At 46.3% G+C, this 19,941-nt stretch overlaps 1 protein-coding gene across 1 annotated transcript in view; it reads right to left on the reverse strand.

The window, feature by feature from the left end:
• Window positions 1-15,974, reverse strand: part of LRP3 (LDL receptor related protein 3) — a 31,877-nt gene extending 15,903 nt beyond the window's left edge. Inside the window, exons 1-3 of the mRNA XM_055000348.1 lie at window positions 15,709-15,974; window positions 6,844-6,891; window positions 5,494-5,629 (exon numbers count right to left, since the gene is read on the reverse strand). Of these exons, the coding sequence (XP_054856323.1) occupies window positions 5,494-5,629; window positions 6,844-6,891; window positions 15,709-15,952 (428 nt within the window). The 5' untranslated portion in view covers window positions 15,953-15,974. The remainder of the gene's footprint in view (window positions 1-5,493; window positions 5,630-6,843; window positions 6,892-15,708) is intronic.
• Window positions 15,975-19,941: the final 3,967 nt, after the last annotated feature.

Here is a 19,941-nt window from a genome sequence, read left to right on the forward strand (position 1 = left end):
CTCAGTTCCTCTTTCGCCGCCCCCTGCAAGGTAAGTACCAAGAGAGTTAGCGGGGAAGGAGGGAGGGCATGTGTGCCTGCACGGAAGACCTAGATGAACAACAGTTATGGTAAGTAAAACCTGTTTTTCATCTACGGTCTTCCTGTGCAGTCCCACATGGGAAGATTCCAAAGCTAAATACCTGGGTGGAGGTGACGCCAAAGCATCACTCAAAGATGGAGTGCAGAACTGCTGTGCCCACCGCTGTCTCCTTTCTATCTAGGATGTCCAGCGCATAATGCTTCACAAAGGTATCCGCCGAGGCCCACGTCGCCGCCCTGCAGATGTCCTGGAGTGGAACACCTCTGAAGAGAGCCGCTGACGACGCCTGGGACCTGGTGGAGTGGGCATGCACTTGCAAAGGACAAGGTAAGTTAGCAGCAGAATAACAGGTCAGTATAGCCTGGACCACCCATCTAGAGATAGTCTGAGCCGAAGCCCGGTTACCCTTCTTCGGTCCAGCAAAACAAATAAACAAATTAGAGTCAATCCTAAATGGTTTTACCCTATCTAAATAAAATAAAATGGCCCTGCGAACATCCAAAGAATGAAGGGCCGCCTCTGCCTCAGAAGCCGGAGTCGGAAAGAAAACCGGCAGAACCAATTCCTGAGATAAATGAAAACGGGATACTACTTTAGGTAAAAATTCAACCTTTGTACGAAGAACGACCTTCTCAGGGTGAAATTTCAAATAAGGGGGCTCGCAAGATAACGCTGCTAGCTCCCCAACCCTCCTGGCTGAAGTAGCCGCAACCAAAAAGGCCACTTTCATGGACAAAAAACGAAGTGGACAGGAAGCCAAGGGTTCAAACGGCTTAGACATCAAACGAGTCAGAACCAGGGGCAACGACCACTGAGGGACCAAAGCCCGCACAGGGGGAAACAAATTATTCAATCCCCTCAAAAATAATTTGGCAGAATAGTGGGAAAAAACAGACTTTCTATCCACTGGAGGGTGAAAAGCAGAGATGGCTGCCAGATAAACCTTGACTGAGGAGTTGGCCAAACCCTCCTGTTTTACCTCCCACAAAAAGTCCAAAATCTCAGAAAGGGTGGACTCAAAAGGATCCAAACCCCTGCGACTACACCACACAGAAAATTTGTCCCACTTAAGGGCATAAGACTGCCTGGTAGACAAACGCCTAGCATTTAAGAGAACATTAGTCACAGCCTCGGAGAAGGCAGCCCCGGCCTGATCAACCACGCTGTGAGTTTGAGTCTCCTGATGTCGTGGTGAAGAACCCCCCCGCAGGTCAGGAGATCGGGAACCACCGGGAGACGGATCGATTGAGTCTGTAGACCCAGAAGGGAGTGAAACCATGGTTGCCTCGGCCAATACGGGGTCACCAGGATGACGGACGCTCTGTCCCTCTGGATCTTGCTGAGGACCCGTGCCAGAAGCGGGAACGGAGGGAAGGCATAACACAGGGGACCTGACCAACTTAACTGAAACGCGTCCCCACTTGATTCTGGGCCTACTCCTCCTCTGGAACAATAAGCTAGGACCTTGCGATTTTCCACAGTCGCAAACAGGTCCAACTCTGGAGTCCCCCATTCCGAGAAGATAGGGGCGAGATACTTGTCCTGGAGGGACCACTCGTAGTTTTCCTTGTGGAGCCTGCTCAGGTGGTCCGCCATGGAATTCTGCACCCCCGGGATGTGAACTGCATGCAGCCAGACAGCATGATCTATGGCCCACTTCCAGAGTCTCATCGCCTCTGTGCAGAGAGCCACAGACGCCGTGCCACCTTGCTTGTTGATGTAAAACATCGCCGTCGTGTTGTCGGTCAGGACCTGAACGGACTTGTTCCGCACGACATCTGTAAAGGAGATCAATGCATATAAAATTGCCCGTAACTCAAGAACATTAATATGTTCCTCACGTTCAGATTCAGACCATAACCCATGGGCATAAAGGCCAGCACAGTGAGCCCCCCAACCGAAAAGGGAAGCATCGGAAGTAACTGACAGATGAGTTTGGTGAAAACCAAACTCCATCCCTTTAAATAAATTAGCATCATCCAGCCACCACTCCAGGGAGGACAGCACCCCCCTAGGGACGGAAAGTCTCCTATTTTGAGAATCACGGGCCGGTGAGAATACTGAATTGAACCACAATTGGAAGGGTCGCATAAATAACCTGGCCAGCGGAACCACAGCCGTAGTAGAAGCCATGCAACCCAAAAGGGTCTGGATAAAGCGAACAGATTGGAAACGACACCTCTGAAGGGTCGAAATAAGCCTCTTAATTTTTGCAGCACGCTCTGAAGGCAAGAAACCTGCATCCCGAACACCATCCAAAACCACTCCAATAAATTGGATGGAGCGCACCGGGGTCAACTTGGACTTCTTTTGATTAACAAAAAGACCCAGGCGTAAACATAAATTTAAGGTGAGATACACCTGATTGGACACAGAGTCAGCAGAATCACCAACCAAGAGCCAGTCATCCAGATAAGGAAAGATCTGGCAGCCCTGGAGGCGTAAATGAGCCACCACTACTGCCACACACTTGGTGAACACCCTAGGTGCAGTGGCCAACCCAAAGGGTAAAACATTGTATTGAAAGACACGTTGCCCATAGACAAAACGTAAAAACTTCCTGTGTTCAGGGAAAATTGAAATATGAAAATACGCATCCTTCAGATCCAGGACTGCAAACCACGACTGTTGGGGCAACAAGGTCAAAACCATCTGTAGAGTAACCATTTTGAATTTACGAACTCGTATAAATTTATTCAAACCCCTAAGATCCAGGATAGGCCGAAGCCCACCATCCTTCTTCTCCACTAAAAACAGGTTGGAATAGAACCCCAAACCAGCTGAAGCAACCGGAATCTCCTCTATAGCCCCTTTCTGCAATAGGGCTGAGAGCTCCCCCAGGATCTCTGAACGAGGGGGGTCAGAAGAAAACACAGGGAGACGTAGGTAAGGTAAACCAAGAAATTCAACTTTATAACCAAACTGGATAATAGACAAAACCCAAACATCGGAACAAATTGAACACCAGGCATCCAAAAAAGCATTAAGCCTGTCCCCAAATGTGGGGTCAGGTCCCTGTGATTGTCAGAATTGCTTATGCAATTGGTCCTGGTCCTTGGCCTGATGCTGTTGGGAACCAGGCTTGGGACGTTGGCCCTGCCTTCGTCTGGGAAAGGCAGATTGTGGGCTCTGGTAGCTCCTGCGCTGCTGGTAAGCATACCCTTGATAGGGCTGATAGCGGTGTTGTCTGCCACGCTGGAAGGAGCGATAATATGGGCGAGAAGGCTGCTGCGACGGCTGGTGTAGAACCCCATACGAGCGGGCTGTCAGACGGTCAGTCCTCTTCTTAGAGAGGAACTCGTCAGTTTTCTCTGAAAACAGAGTGGTGCCCTCGAACGGCAGGTCCTCAACCCTGTTCCTTGTCTCAACTGGCAGGGCGGTCGTGCGAAGCCATGCGTACCTGCGCAGTACCACCGAGGAGAGAAGTGATCGAGACGCAGTGTCAGCCATACTTCTCCCAACATTAATTTGGTGTCTGGATAGACGAACAGCCTCCTCCTGAATGACCCGAAGCAGAGTGCGCTGATCTTCGGGAAGCTTAGGAAGAAAAGACGCCACCTTCTTCCATAAAAACAGCTGATAAGCCGCCATCATTGCGGCATAATTCGCCACTTTGATGCCAAACGTAGCCGAAGTATACAACTTCCTACCCAAGGCATCGATCTTTCTACTATCCTTGTCAGTTGGAGCCGATAGTGAGCCCTGGCGAGGCCGAGCTTGCATCTCCTCGGTGACAAGTGAGGATGGAGGAGGATGAACGGCCAGGAACGGATGAGCATCGTCCTTGGTTCTGTACAAGCTCTCCACTTTCCGATTAGTGGCGGTAGCAGACGCAGGTCGAGACTGCAGCTTCTTCCATAGATCAGCAAACCCCTCAATAAGGGGAAAGGCAATCGAGGGAGTAGAACCCGAATAGATATGTTGCAATATCTTATCAGTAAATTTAGATTCAGTGGAAGTCACTTCAAGGTCCAGGGCTTTCGCCATTCTTTGGAGCAACTCGTTGTAGGCCCGAAAATCATCAGTGGGCGAGGCCTCATCAGATGGCCCAATCTCCTTTTCAGGTGACTCCGACAGAGGAGAAACACTGTAACGGGCCCGGGGTCGTGGAGAGACCCGATCCGACGGGAGGCGGGACGGGTCATAGCCAACATCGGAACCGACTCGAAATGAGGGAGACAACGAAGCACCTCTATAATGCCGGTCCAAGTAGTATGAACTCTCCCTGCTAAAGTAACGAGGGACAGGATCATCTCGACGTCGACTCTCCCTGGATCGGCTCCGATAGGACCGTGGGGTCCGACAGCTAGAGCGACGGGCAGACCGACTCCGTCGACTCCGAGCCGACTGAATAGAGTCCGATTCGTACGAGGCCGATCGAGCCCGACCGGAAGGGGTAAGAGGCTTCTCGAGGAGAATGACATCGTCCTCCTGAGCCACCCGGTCCGGAGGAGTCTTGGACTGCGGACGATCACTCGCCTCCGCCTGCTGCTCCACTTGGACGGGAGCGGAGTCGACCGGAACCGACGGGGAAGAGGTGAGTAAGCCTTCCAACACTGCCTTATCATGCTTACTGGAATGCTTATGCTTCTTCTTTTTCTTTTCAGGAACGGCCTTCGATCTCACAGAAGGATCCGAAGTCATCGGAACCGTAGAGGTGGTCTGAGTTGGCGGAGTCGACCTCGGAACCGACGGAGTCGAACTTCTATGGGCGCCACGAGCAGGTGAAGCCGAGACAGCCGACGAGATCGAAGGAGGTCGACTTGCTAGATGTCTCGGAACCGAAGCGGTCGGTTCCGACAAACTCCGACCCGAAGGGATCCTCTCGGACCTCGACTCCGAGCGACTCGGAGACGGCTGAGAACGAGGAGTCTTGGAACCCGAAGGTACAGGTGGACGAGAGGACGCAGACGGAGCAGACGAAGACTTCGGTGGAGGGTCCTCGACCGACATCGCACGCTGCCAGAGAAAGGCATGCAAACGATCCGTCCGTTCCGCCCTGCCCTTTGAGGTAAACGCGCGGCAATGCTTGCACGCCTGAGTGTTGTGAGTTTCCCCAAGGCAATATAAACAAATGGAATGGCCATCCGACCTTGTCATCTTACGATTGCAGGTCTCGCAACGCTTAAACAAGGCCTTCTCAGACATCGCGAACGAAGAAAGCTGTAAACCTCAACGATCGGCGGCGAAAGAGAAACTGAGGGTATGTGAGGGGCGCTCCGCCTCTTAAGGTCCGTTTCGGCGGGAAAGCGGCCGCGCATGCGCGCTGAGAGGCGGGAGCGCCCCCTGGTGGTGTTTAGCTGTTAAAATCTCCGGTATCGGCAGGCCTGCGCGTGCGCAGTCCCATGTGGGACTGCACAGGAAGACCGTAGATGAACTACAATTTTTTATAAAAAAATAAACCAGTCTTACCTTATAGTGATCACATCACCCCGATCGCCTTGAATGTACCAGCTGCAGTTGACGTCAGCAGGATAGTTTAATGGCCAGGAAGGGCTGTAGATGACTCCACGTCGCTCAGTATGCTGTTCTGGTCTCCCACTGCAAGCTAACAGGAACAAAAATGCTAAATGCTAACATTTGAAAGCATAGGTTGCCTTGCCACCACAGCTTTCCCCAATCTTTAAACACTGTAACAGTTATCTTTCTATTATTTTTTCACGCCCCTTTTACTATTATTCTATTATTCTTTCTATCTATTCTTTCTACTATTATTTCTATTATTCTTTCACGCTAATTATCTGACCTCAATGCAGCTCAACAGACATTTTCTAGGAGAGGGTTAACCACCCTTAATGAGCATATGATAATTTTGCCTGAAAAGGCCAAAAGAGGGGAAAGTACTGAAAGCCCACTCATAAAACTCACTAGTTGTGCCTCCTAGCAACCAGAAGAGATTCATAGCCAACCGTGAAATAACGAGAACATCATTTTCTAGCCTAGCTCTTCTGTAAAATGGTTGGTCTTCCTTCTTCCTAAAATTAAGGCCATCAGATACTTGAATTTTACAAAAAATATGCAAAAATTGTTGTCAAATGCAGCAACGGTTTGGGAACTCTTGCTGTATTGTTGCTTCTGAATTTGGGGATGGGTTATGGCTCAGTATTACAGCACATGCTTTGCATGCAGAAGGCCCCTGGTTCAAGTTCTGACATCTCTAGTAAAAGGAGCTGCTACACTTGTGCACGTCTCTTTTTGAAATGTTGATACAGTCGCATCCCCCGCCCCCCATCCAAATGGTCAGGACCTTTCCTGCTCTCTCTGTGATTTTATACTTACCATAAATAAATAAAATGTACAGCCTAAAATTAGACTGCTGTGATGAAACCACGGTTTTTGAGAATCAGTACTTGGCTCAGGCATCATTTACTGCATATTAATTATTTTTCAGAATGACTAATTAATTTAGAGGAGTTTGTCTCTTTGTAAAGCGATTTGAAAAGCAACAGACTAATATCACTGCCATTCTCAAGCTGGAATTCACATGTGAATCTGAAAAAAAAAGATGATTCAAGGACTATCCTATTTCTTTCAGCAACATCATTACACGGGTTTAAATTCCAAAGATGCCTTCTTCTCCACAGTGAAGGTGATTTATTAGCTATAAGCAACAAGTATGTAGCAAAGCTGTTGAAGCTAAGTAGGTTTAAGTCGGTCTAAGACTAGCTGATGTCTAGATGAGAGATGATCTAGGAGCCCTGTGTAAGCAGCCTTGAGTTCCAAGGAAGAAATGTAAACACACAGAAAATAGGAATATCCTACCTAATGAAGGTACAGCACTTTCAATTTTCCCAGAAAAGAAGAGATTCACTGTTTTTTAAAATACAAAAAGAAGAAAAAAGGATTGGTTAGTGGCAATAGCAAAAACTCAGAAGTTATTTCAAATTATCTGCAACATTTTAAGGTATGGTGTAAAAGCATAGGAAGCGGCAACTTTGCTGAAGCTAAGGGAATCTGGGTCTGACTGGTACTTCGATGGGAGTCCTCCGTGAATCTTGTGAACACTGCCTTGAGTGGAAAGAAAGGTAGAATTTAAATGTAACAAATAACCATGTTCTTCCAACAAGAGCCAGCATTACATTCTTCACATGGCCTTAAGAAAAGAATGTACCTGTATATATACTGCTGACAGGATGAAAGAACCAATTAATTTCAAAACTGCTTTCTAGATAGGAAGAAGAAAAATAACACAGTTGAGTTAGCTCTAATCCAAAAGTTTACGCAGGAATAAAATGGTGTTAGTCTTTGGCAGGGCTTTTTTTCAGCTGGAACGCGGTGGAACAGAGTTCCGGCACCTCTTGAAAATGGTAACATGGCCGGTGGTCCCACCCCCATGATCTCCAGACAGAGGGGAGTTTAGATTGCCCTCCATGCTGCTGAAGCGGCACGGAGGGCAATCTAAACTCCCCTCTGTCTGGAGATCAGGGGGCGGGGCCACCGCCATGTGACCATTTTCGCTGAGGGCAATTTAAACGTTAAAAAACTCCCCCTTTGTTCCAGCTGACCCAAAGTGACATCATTGTGTGGTCCTGGGAGCGTGCATGCACTTTGCGTATGCGCATGTGATACCAAGGGCACTACCTCCCGCCAAGAGTTGCTCCCTGTGCTGGCAACCCACTCAGTTCCACCACCTCTTTTCCCAGAAAAAAAACCCTGGTCATTGGTGATGGACAGCACCACCAAGTCGCAAGTGACGGTGGTGTTTTCAAGGCAAGAGATGTTCAGAGGTTGTTTCCATTGCCTGCCTCTGCCTAACAATCCTGGACTTCCTTGGTGGTCTCCCATTAAGATACCATAAGACTCCTCTTTATTTTTTTACAGCTACCCACTTGCATAGTGGATAGGAGTGAGCTCTGGACTGGTAAATTCAAGGATCTATTTTCAGCAACAAACTCACTAAGTAGTCTTCCCCATGAATGAGATGTCCGGGGCTGCACACACGACACACTGACTGGCTCAGCGTGTGTCTACCCTATGCCGACAGGTGCGGGTAACCTGTTGAACCCCATTCGTGATGGGGATCAGGGATTGCAATTATTCCCCACTAAGTAGTCTTAGGCAAGCTACTTATTTTCTCAGCCTCAGCTACCTTCATGCTCCCCGCCCACCAAACCCCTAATTTAACAGGGATAATAACAAGAACCTACATTACAGGGTTGTTGAGAGGATTACTGAGAAAAAATATATGATATGTTCTGAACATTAAAAAGGAAAATCACTGTTTTATATTCTGGCAACCTGCTTTCCCTACCTCCATGATACGGGTGCATGGGATGTATTATGGTGAACTATCATATGCTGCATCTTAGATCGTAGTTTTAATTTTGTATTGGAATCACGAAATTGTGTATTTTATCTTTTATTGTGTATGGTTGTTTTTAACTTATTGACCTAGATAGCCCAGGTGAGCCTGATCTCGTCAGATCTCAGAAGCTAAGCAGAGTCAACTTTGGTTAGTAACTGGATGGGAGACCTTCAGTGAAGACCAGGGCTGTAGAGGCAAGCAACGGCAAACCACCTCTGTTAGTGAATCCCCCCAGGGGTCACCATAAGTCAGCTTTGACTTGAGGACACTCCCCCCACCACCACTATATAATGTTGTACAGGGCTTTTTTTCAGCAGGAACACGGTGGAACGGAATTCCAGCACCTCTGGAAAATAGTCACATGGCTGGTGGCCCCGCCCCCTGATCTCCAGACAGAGGGGAGTTTAGATTGCCCTCCGCGCCACTGCGCGGAGGGCACTCTAAACTCCCCTCTGTCTGGAGATCAGGGGGCGGGGCCACCAGCCATGTGACTATTTTCGCCAAGGGCGATTTAAACTTTAAAAAACTCCCCCCTTGCTCCAGCTGACCCAAAGTGACATCATTGTGCAGTCCTGAATTCCACCACTGAGTTCCACCACCTCTTTTCCCAGAAAAAAAGCCCTGATGTTGTAACCCGCCCTGAGCCCACTTGCAGGGAGGGCGGGTAAGAAATTTAATAAATTAAATGTTAAGCAATATTGAGGAACACACGAGTCACTGCCATTCTTTTTTTCCAGTTTTGGCCCCACTACCTATTCAATAGCAGTGGTGCACAAAGGCAACGGACAATGGAAAAATAACTTGCTTAAAGCCATACCAGTAGATGTATGATCGAGCCATGCAAATTTTGTTTTACTGCAGCATCTATGCTATTCATATGATATACATAGTTGTATTTGCCCTTAAACCAGTATGCAAGAATTCAGCATTTTTCACATCTGAAATCTTGCCCAACAAGAACAATGATCACATCTGCAACTGAATGCCCACGACAATCTCACTGAAAGCAAATTATGTTATATTAATAATGTCATATTATAACCAAAGTAGCCTCTTCTTATATTAAGAAAAAGGATTTGCTATGCCAGTTGCTGATAAGTCTGGCCTCTGTCACAATACAACACAAGGATTTTTTAAATCACACCACAGTACTATATTTACTTGAAAGAAAGACAAGTCTGAATGTAAGCCAAACTCCTCTACAAATGTTATACATAAAAAAGATTTTTATTATTGGACATAACTGTAACTTTTATGTGAATTTAAGACAACACTCTTTTTATGACATACTTGGGGGGGGGAACTAGTATTGCATTGAGTAAATACAGTAATTTAAAGAACGACTCTGTAGCAACACATCACAGGATTTTATCTTCTAAAGAAAGAGCACAATTGATGAACTGGCAACATTTCAATGGACATTTGGTGGAGGGGAGGGGGGAGTTGGAAGAGTTGAAGATGTGAAATAACAAAATTGCTTTTTGCATTTTCCAAGCAGCTAAGAGATGGCATGGGGATACAGCAGGGACATCAGAGTGCTCCCTACATGTTTATTAATTAGTATTACCTATTAGCATATTATTTTATTAGGCAGCTAATGCAGATGCTGAGCAATTATTCCATTAACTACACATCCTATGCTGTTTCTTTTTTAATCACTGCAATGGCTCATGCTAATAAGCCTCTATTCCGGTGTGACACACTACATGAGATATCCACTTTACTCAGAAATATTCCAAAATAATCAAATCTGCCATCCTTGATCAAGTCTTCGCTTCCAATAGCGTAGATTTTCTAGACTACTCAGGTCAGAATGGCTCCCTAGGTTTGGTTAAACAATCTTCACAAAACGGTTCCAGTGTTGCATAGTAAAGAGGGCAAGACCGAGTGGGCTGAAGAAGAAAAGGGGCAGGGACCAAGATGACAAGGTGTATCTGTAAATGTATTTAAGATGTATCTGTAAACGGCACATGTCCAATTCAGATGTCACATTCTGATCCAAGCATGATCTGGAGGATCAGAAACATCTTGTTGGCCCACGAACCTCCTCCTCCACCCTTTTTGCTTTCCATTTCTCCCCTGTCACATTCTCTCCTCCTCCACCACCCATTTTATTTTCTAACCAGTTTGCTTCCAAAGAATGGGATGGGAGCCAAAGGTGCTCTTCCGCTAATAGATGGATTTCTTCTGTGAATGGAATGGCACCTCAGGAGTCAGGACCCATCTCCACAGTTTGGATCCAAGACATGGTCTGTAAACCTACTTAAAACCACAGTTTCAAAACATGCTTTGGCGCAAATTCTTAGTTAGCACCTACACTCATCTGCTTGATTTTGAAACAGAACAAACCGGGAAAGAGGGGAGGAGAACTACATGTGAGAGGGATTTGATATGGAGAAGAAAGGGAGCGCCTGGGCCTACAAGTACATTGCCAAAGCATGGTAGCTGAGCTGAGCTTACTTAACTCAGTGCTAAATTTCCAGGGGGGAAATGACATAGCATAAAAATAGCACGAGTTTGTTTGTGTATACACACTGCATGTCCTGCCGATTTTCATTCAGTATACTTTGTGTGATAAATCACACTTAAAACAAAATTTAGGGAAGGGAATGGGGAAAAGAAAAAAGACATATTTGGGAAGGGGCACCAACCAAAAATTAAAACAGCCTTCAAGGCAATTATTGTTAGGTGAGAAGAAAGACTGGAGGGAATGAGTTCCATGTTGAGAGGCCTGTCACAGCAAAAACCATACTGCTTGCAAACGTAAGAGATGATGGAAGGATCCCCCAAGCACTAGCTGGCGTCTGAATTCAGACAGCCATCTGGGCGAGATTCCAGAGAAAAGCCTCCAAGAGATTTTAAGCCTACACTGTTGGTACAGAACAGCAAAGTAATATTACAGAAACCACGTCCCTCATCCGGAATCAAAAGAGATCCATTCCCCAAGGATAATTAACCACAGGTTGCTGTTATATCTGAATATAGAAAAGAAGCCATTTTCAAAGGAAAAACTGGTGCGGGGAATTTCTCCATCTAATAATTTGGAACAATGGATTTCCCCAGGGTTGAATCAGGACATAGTATTTTTCTCACATTACAGATGCTAATTTTCTGCACCTCGCACCCATGCTCTATCAAGTGAATTACAACATGTATTACGACTAGCTTCCTGACACTCCAATTTACAATACCCCTCCCACGCTGTGCCTGGATTGTAAAGACCCCTTCCTTTCCCTCCTCCTCATAACTGACAAAGGGAGCTTTGACTCTCAAAAGCTCACACCCTGTAAATCTAGTTGGTCTTTAAAGTGCTACTGGACCTGAACGTTGCTCTTCTACCACAGACCAACATGGCTACCCATGAAACTATCCATCTAACACCAACAACTTTATTACATAAGATTACAATGTTCCTTAACCGAGAAATCCATCTTCAACGCATCACTGTTGATGATGGTGGGAAAGAAGTACACTGGACTGTAGGGAGTTACTAGGACAGCAGTGTATTGGGCAAAGTAAGCCTCCTTGTGGGTCTCTGTTGGGGAGAAAGGTGGGGTATGAAGGAAGGAAGGTGTGGACATCTTGTTTTTCTACGCTAGAATATCAATGAAGACTAGAAACTTTGTATGACCTAGGACTCCAGGTGGTGGCTGCAGATCTCCTAAAATTACAACTGATCTCCAGGTCATAGAGATCAGCTCCCCTGGAGAAAATGTCTGCTTTGTAGGGTGAATCTGATAGCATTATAACCAGTTGAGATCCCTCCCCTCCCCAAACCCTGCCCTCTCCAGGCTTCAACCCCCAAATCTCCAGGACCTGGAGCCGGTAACTCTACCTAGGACCCAAGTTCCTCAGCCTTCTGCAAACGCTACTATTAATTTAGAAACTAATGTACTAGTTTCCCTGCTGCTCACCGTGAACTCTCTCCAAAGATAGCCTTCTATCAAGGAAGGAATTCTCCACTGGAGGAAGGACTCTTTCAGCCGTCAGAAGAGTCTTTTACATTAAAACTATTTAATCAGTTAAAAAAGGGAGGCAAAATTAGCAGCAAACACCAACGGCCAAGGCACATGTTCTATCCATTTCTTCTAATCTAGCATCTTTTGGGGCAGAGGAACGGGGACAGTTAGATAAGAACATTAAGAACTTACTAGCAGATTGGATGGATTACTTGTCTTAAATACATCATCCAGAGAATTACAGCAAAACAATCCAAGGCCGAAGATACATATACTGCATCTGCATTTCATAACTAAAAACCTGCTGCGAAAGTGAAACGGAGATTGCTCTAGGCAGGAGGGAGGCGCGGTACACACAGGAACAAAGCAAAAAATAGAGGTTTTTCTCATCCTGACGCTATTGAACTACCAACCAGATTAAAACACTGATTAAATACCACCCATTCCATCTTTGTCTGTAGTAGGAGATCCAGAACAAAAGTTAAGAAATAGGGAAAAGGTCCAACTTGCAAAAAGTGGGTATAAACTACCACACACATCAGCAGTATTTTTATCAGCTCAATGTCTTCTGTTGCCAGTCATCAACAAAGAAAGAAATGCATTCTGTTTGACGACTACATATTCACCGTGACAATCAATAATCAGCATTCAGTTGCGTAAGTTTAACAGACACTACAGATTTCAGGAAAACAGGAACAGCCGACCCCAGGCACAAAATCTCACATGAAGTCCGGAAACTTTGCTTTCGGGCTCCTGCATTCAGTTTTGCAGGTGACAAACTACTTGGCTCAGGCCAGCCAGACTGCTAAATTCCTTATTATCCACTGACAGAAACCACATTTTTAAGCTGGCAAAAAGCACATTTGCATTACCACCTCACGATGGCATTATCAAGAGGTTTTTCTGTGAACTAGCAAACCATTTCCATTCCGAAATGCTTCCGTCTGAGAAATGAATATTATCAGTGTGCATTTCTATTACATTTAAATGCATTCGGTGCTGATGTTCTATTATAAGAATCTATTTTTTCCTCAATGGACTCTATACCACATTACAGGCATCGCAGCAAGAAGGCGGTTAGAACAAACCACCCTAACTTGTTTGCAAGGCAGAAGAGAGCCACAACCACCCACCAGGCTTGCTTTACTGACTACAGGGTCCTAACTTGGCAAAATGTGGTATCTCCCAGCTGCAGCACGATTTTTTTTTTAAAAGCCTCAACCGTCACAAGTAAAACCAAAGATCACTAAATCACTAATGCAACAACAGCTACTGTCCTATTGAGCCATTTCCATGCTGAGCATAATCCGGGTGCAGAAATCTATGCCTTCCCTTGAGCAAACAGAGCTGATGTCACTTCATTCTGCAGTATCGTAGCATGTGGGGGAGCAAAAGGCACATAGCCTCAATGTGGCCAGTGTATACCAAATGCATGTCCCTGCATGCGTCGCACGTGCGCTCTGCTCTCGGTGCTTATGTACAGCACAGCTAAATGGTCTATACGAGCACTGAATGCATTTCTCTCGGCTGGGTGTTATGTGCACCTGTCAATTTATTGACTGATTTAGAGGACTTTTGTGTCATCTCTCCAGGGAACCTGGCTGAGCCAATTCCCTTTGTGCTCAGTTTATGTGACAGTCCCCCACCCCCATGTGCCTGCCTACAGATCTCCTTCTGGGCAGCCATACAACACTCATCAAACAGTTCATTTAAGCCCCAGATGCATTCCTCTCAGATGAACGTTATGCTACCCACTTCCTAGTTTGTGTGCTGGCTACTCAATATTAAAATTATTTTCATTTACAGTCTGCCTTTCTCACGGGGACCCAATGTGGATTACAAGTATGATTTTTACAAAAAAAAACTTTACAGACAATTGGCAGGTGGATTTCAAAATAAAGACAAGCAATCAGTAAGCAGATTACAACATAAGGGTAACATTGGAATCTAACAACAAAGATGCTTTGGTTGTTTTTGTTTATACTGCAAGCCGCCTTGAGTTCCTGCAAGGAAGACAGGTGACTAATAAATGTTTTAAATATATAAATAATAAGATTGTATTCACTTGCATTGTGTAATCTACCTTGGGTCCCAGAGAGAAAGGTGACATCATCAACATAATTCCTTCCCTTGTTGTGCCAACAGTACAAGCAGATATTCTTGAATTTAATATACATTCACGGTGTGGGTTGGGGAGTTGTTTTGTTCCTTCCCCACCGAAACCCGGAAACTGCCAAGGGCCAGTCCATGTTTCTCTCTCCCAGTCTCTAACTGGAGACCAGTAACAGCCTGTCCCTGGATATCAGGGATCTGCCCAGTTCCCTCTCTCTCCCCACTGATTTCTCACATCTTTTTTCCTCCAGTTTCTCTGCTGGCAATTCTTATGCACGCTTACCTAGGAGTAAGCCTCAATGAAACATGGAGGGGGGGGGGAGGCTTCATTGCTCCCCCCACTCATACTCACTTTCCTGAGAGTAAACCTCACTGGATTCGGTGGAATTTACTTCAGAATAGAAATGTTTAGGACTGCTCCCACAACACTTTCCTGAGAGTAAACCCCATTGAATTAGGTGGGAGTTACTTCAGAGCAGTCGTTTTAAAATTGGTCCCACCAGCGCTTTCCTGGAAGCAAGCCCCACGGAATTAGGTGAGATTTACTTCAGAGTAGACATGCGTAGGATTGCTCCCACACTTTCCTGGGAGCAAGCACCATGGGATTAGCTGACATTTAAGCAGACGTGCTTACGACTGCACCCACCACACTTTCCTGAGAGTAAGCCCATGAGATTAAGTGGGATTTACTTCAGAGTAGACATGCTTAGATTGCTCCCTCAATTATGTAGGAGTAAATTCCATCGGATTAGGTAGCATTTAAGTAGACATGTTTGGGATTGCTCCCACCACACTTTCCTGGGAGTAAACCCCATTGAAATCGGTGGGAGTTACTTCAAAGCAGTCATGTTTTAAGATTGCTCCCACAGCACTTTCCTGGAAGCAAGCCCCATGGAAGTAAATAGGATTTACTGCAGAGTAGACACGCACAGACTTGCTCCCACACTTTCCTGGGAGCAAGCACCATGGGGCTCGCTGCCATTTAAGCAGACCTGCTTACGACTGCACCCACCGCACTTTCCTGAGAGTAAGCCCCATAAGATTAGGTGGGATTTACTTCAGAGCAGACATGCTCCCACCGGCGTGGGATTGCTCTCTCCCCCTGTGCAAACGAATGACAATGCTAATGCATAATAATAATAATAATAATAATAATAATAATAATAATAATAATAATAAAGCCCTGCGGCCGGGACCGTGTAGGAGAGAAGCGGCTTCTCCCCCTTGCCCTGCCCGCCGGCCCCGACTCACCTAGGCAGATGGCCGCCAGCGGTCCCAACGTGCCCGGCGGCCGGAGCTCGGCGGCCGGCGCGTCCATGGCGGGTCCCTTTGCCCTTCGCCAGGGGAAGCCCTTCGCGGCGGAGGCGGAGGCGGGAGCAGCGCTGCGGCTACGGCCCTTTCTCCCCCCTGGCGGCCGCGGCGCCCAGCCCGGGGGGGAGCAGGAGGAGGAGGAGCCGGCGGCCCTCGGCCGGCCGGGCGGGCAGCGGCGGAGCATCCCTCTGCCTCCCCATGGCCGCCGGCCGCCTCAGACGGGACACCCGCAAGAAGAGCGCGGCCCGCCCGCCCGCCGAGGCGAGGCCCGTCCCCGCGTGACGCGCGCCTCCGAGGGGCCGGCGGAGGGCAGGCCCGGCCTGGGAAGGGGCGGGAAGAAGGAGCCGGCTGGGCCTCCCGCCGTGAGGGCGGCTTCGGGGAGCGCGGGCTTGCCAGCTTCCAGGGGGCGGCGGGAGATCTCCCGGGATTCCGACTGACTGAGCTCCAGGCCAACCCGGGGACCGGTCCTGCTGGAGAGAATGGCTGCTTTGGAAGGGGGACTCTGGCATTATACACCGCACAGGAATTTCCCACGCTACAGCTGGCACGCTTCTGAGGGAAATGGGGAGGCTGGCCATCCTGCAGTTGGCAGCTCTAGGCTCTGCTTCATGGAGAGTGTACCCCATGGCACCTCAAACAGCACCCCCAAATCTCCAGGAATTTCCTATTCTGGACTTGGCAACTCTAGCTGTGCTTCATGGAGGGTGTACTCCATGGCACCTCAAACAGCACCCCCAAATCTCCAGGAATTTCCCAAGCTACAGCTGGCAGGGTTCTGAGGGAAATGGGGAAGCTGGCCAACCTCTAGGTGGGGCCTGGAGATCTCTTGAAATTACAGCTGATCTCCAGACAACAGAGATCAGTTTCCCTGGAGAAAATGTCTGCTTTGGAGGGTGGGCTCTCTACCTCACAGAGGTCCATCCCCTACTGAAACACTGTTCTCCTCAGACTCTGCCCCCAAATCTCCAGGAATTTCCCATCCTGGAGTTGGCAACTGTAGCTGTGCTTCATGGAGAGTGTACTCCAGGGCACCTCAGGCAGCACCCACAAATCTGCAGGAATCTCCCATCCTGGAGTTGGCAACTCTAGGCTCTGCTTCGTGGAGGGTGTACTCCATGGTACCTCAGGCAACACCCCCAAATCTCCAGGAATTTCCCAAGCCAAGTGGACCAACCATTGAGAGTCAGCGGAAGGCAGAATCCAGCAGAAACAACCTCTGAGCCTCAGAGGCCATGAAGCTCGGACCCTTTGATGGCAACAAGGATCCATCTAAGCTCACTAGTTGCCTGCTCCAGGATTGCTGCCAGTTGGCACAAGGAGGCAATAGACATGCTGTTGCCCAATGTTGGCACGGCTGAGCTGGAAGGGCCATGTGGTGGTGGCCCCACAGCTTGGCTTGCTCCTGGGGCTGTTTTAATGTCCCAGCCTGACCCTGCTGCAAAAGAATGTTGTCCCTATTGTTATTAAGCAGTTGTTGCTGTCAGTCCTCACTCATGTGAGGTACTTTCATTTTTTAAAAAAATGGATTACCTCTGAGCATGTTCAGGTGTCCTGCCTCACTTGATTCATTATTTGGAAAATGTATATGCTACCTCTTGACAGCCAAGCTTGAGGCAGTTCACAGATTTTTTTAAAAAATACAAATAATTAAAAACAACAACAACATAAAAAGTTCAAAAAAATTAAAAATCAGAAGAACAAACACAAAACAGCCTTCGGTCTAGAAGCAGCCGTAAAAACCAGCTTTTTGAAAAGCTGGAACTGATCTTGGTACCTCAGTGTCAGTCTCTGAGGGGAAGGGCTTGCATTGAGCTATAGCTGCTCCCTAGGAACGAATGCTGCTGCTATTATTGTTACAATTGTTGCTAGAGTTCACTAATGTGAAGTAAATTTTGTTTTTGTTTTTTAAAATCTAGATTGCCTTTCAGAACATGTACAGTTGTATTTGATGTATAATTTATTCATATGGAAAATGTATATGCTGCCTCTCCAGAGGTCTCCTTGAGACAGCTCAAAGAGGTAAAAAATCAAATCATGACAAAACCCACCAAAAACATTAAAAACAAGTAATAAAAACAGACCTAAAACAACTGAAAAATGATATCCATAAAACAGACTGGACGCAGACCATTAAAATAGCTTTTTTTAAAAAGGTAGAATCATTCAGTGAGCTGAGCGCCTCTGAGGGGAAAGGTTTTACACGAGTGAAGACTGAGTCCAAGGAACTAATTCTGTGGCTGTCACTGCTGTTCTTCTTAATTTTATTGTTGGAGCTCAAGTTATTCTGTGAAGCTGTTTTTTAAAAACCTGGATTTCCTTTCAGCATGTACAAACTGCCGTGCCTCACCTAATTCCTTTATTTGGAAAATGTATATGCCAACTCTCCAGAGGTTTGCTTGAGGCAGCTGACAAATGCAAATTAAAAAAAAATACAGTCTAATTTGGGAGTGGGGGGGATAAAACAGCAACTACACCATACAACGATCAATATTAAAACAAGCCAACACCATAAAATGATCAATATTAAAACAAGCCAATATTAAAAACAAGCCAAGTAAGCAGCCTAAAATGATATCCATAAAACAGATTCTCAGACTGGAAGTAGACCATAAAAACAGTTAGACTTGGGTCCAGTAGCACCTTAAAGACCAAATAGATTTCCAGGGTAAGAGATTTCGAGAGTCAAAGCTCCCTTCATCAGATACATAAAAACAGTTGTTTTTTTAAAGGTGGAATAATTCATTTATGGCTTAAGGACACCTCAGCAAGCAGGAAAGGGCTTGAATTGTGGCTGAGCCCCAAGAATTGCTACTCCTTTTATTATTTATTATTATTATTATTACCAGAGCTCACTCGTGTGAAGTAATTTTTTAAACGTCTGGATGGCCTTTGAGAATGTACAGAGGGTCCTACATCATTTGGTTTGTTATTTATTTGGAAAATATATATGCTGCCTCTTCAGAGACTTGCTTGAGGCAGTTCACCAGGTTTTTTTAAGTACAATCAAATCACTAAAGATTAAATGATCAGTATTAAAACAAGCCAACATTAACAGTGAAATCCTAAGAAGCAGGGCTCATTTCGAGGGGGAACTCACGGGAACACAGTTCCGGCAGTTCCCCAAAGAGGTCACATGTCAGGTGGCCCCGCTCTCCTGGGCCGAAACGGCCCGGATCGGGCCTCTGACAGGTGGTGGATCACTCCTACTCAGCAGCGGCCCAATCCTGACCATTTTGGGCCCCTTTTTGGCCATTTTCATCCCCCTTTTGCCATTTTGGGCCCAATTTCAGCCCTGAATGGCCAGGATTGGGTCCAAAACAGCCAGAATAGGTGATGTCATGGGGGTGTGGCATATGCAAACCAGTTATACTAATGACACACTTCCGGCAATGGCAAGAGGCGTGGCATATGCTAATGAGTTATGCTAATGAGTTATATGCTAATGAGTTCCTCCAGCTCTTTTTCTATAAAATGACCCCTGCTAAGAAGAGTTACTCCAGTCTAAGCCCATTGAAGTCAATGATCTTAGAGTAACTCTGTTTAGGATTGCACTGCAAATGACCTAAAAATATATTCATAAAAGACACCCTCAAGCTAGAAGCAGACCATAAAAACAGCTTTTAAAAGATAGAACCATTAGAATCCTGGATAAAAAGAAATACCGCAGAATAACCCTATGCTGCCAGCCAAAGGTGTCTAATATGATAAGAGTGAGGAAAAGGGGCTTCCTTCGACCCGTCAGGACAATGCTTGCCAGTGTCTCTTTAAAAGCTTTAAATTAATCACTGGCTGAAAAGATCACCCACAGCTTTCCCGTCTTCTTTTCCAAGCATGACATTTCTTGTTTTGTTTTGTTTTTGAAGGGAACATCACCACTCCAAACATTGCCAACAACAGACTCTTCTGCTTCTTTGAAAGTGTGTATTGTAGTACGTTTTTATACAGTGTAATAAATCACATGCTGCTCATTTCAGCACATGCATCGGCCTAATCTAATCAGCCAATTCTCAAACATTTTATGAGCCCATGATTGTAAAATCATTGCTGCCTGGATTTTTGAGCCGTAATCCTTAAATTATGGCCCTAGCAGTAATACAAATACCTCGAGAAAGATAGATTTTCCATCAATTAACCTATTCATCTTTATTATTTATTCCTGTCTTTTTTTAAAAA

The sequence above is a fragment of the Eublepharis macularius genome, chromosome 16 (genome assembly GCF_028583425.1).
Source record: "Eublepharis macularius isolate TG4126 chromosome 16, MPM_Emac_v1.0, whole genome shotgun sequence".
NCBI lineage: Eukaryota > Metazoa > Chordata > Lepidosauria > Squamata > Eublepharidae > Eublepharis > Eublepharis macularius.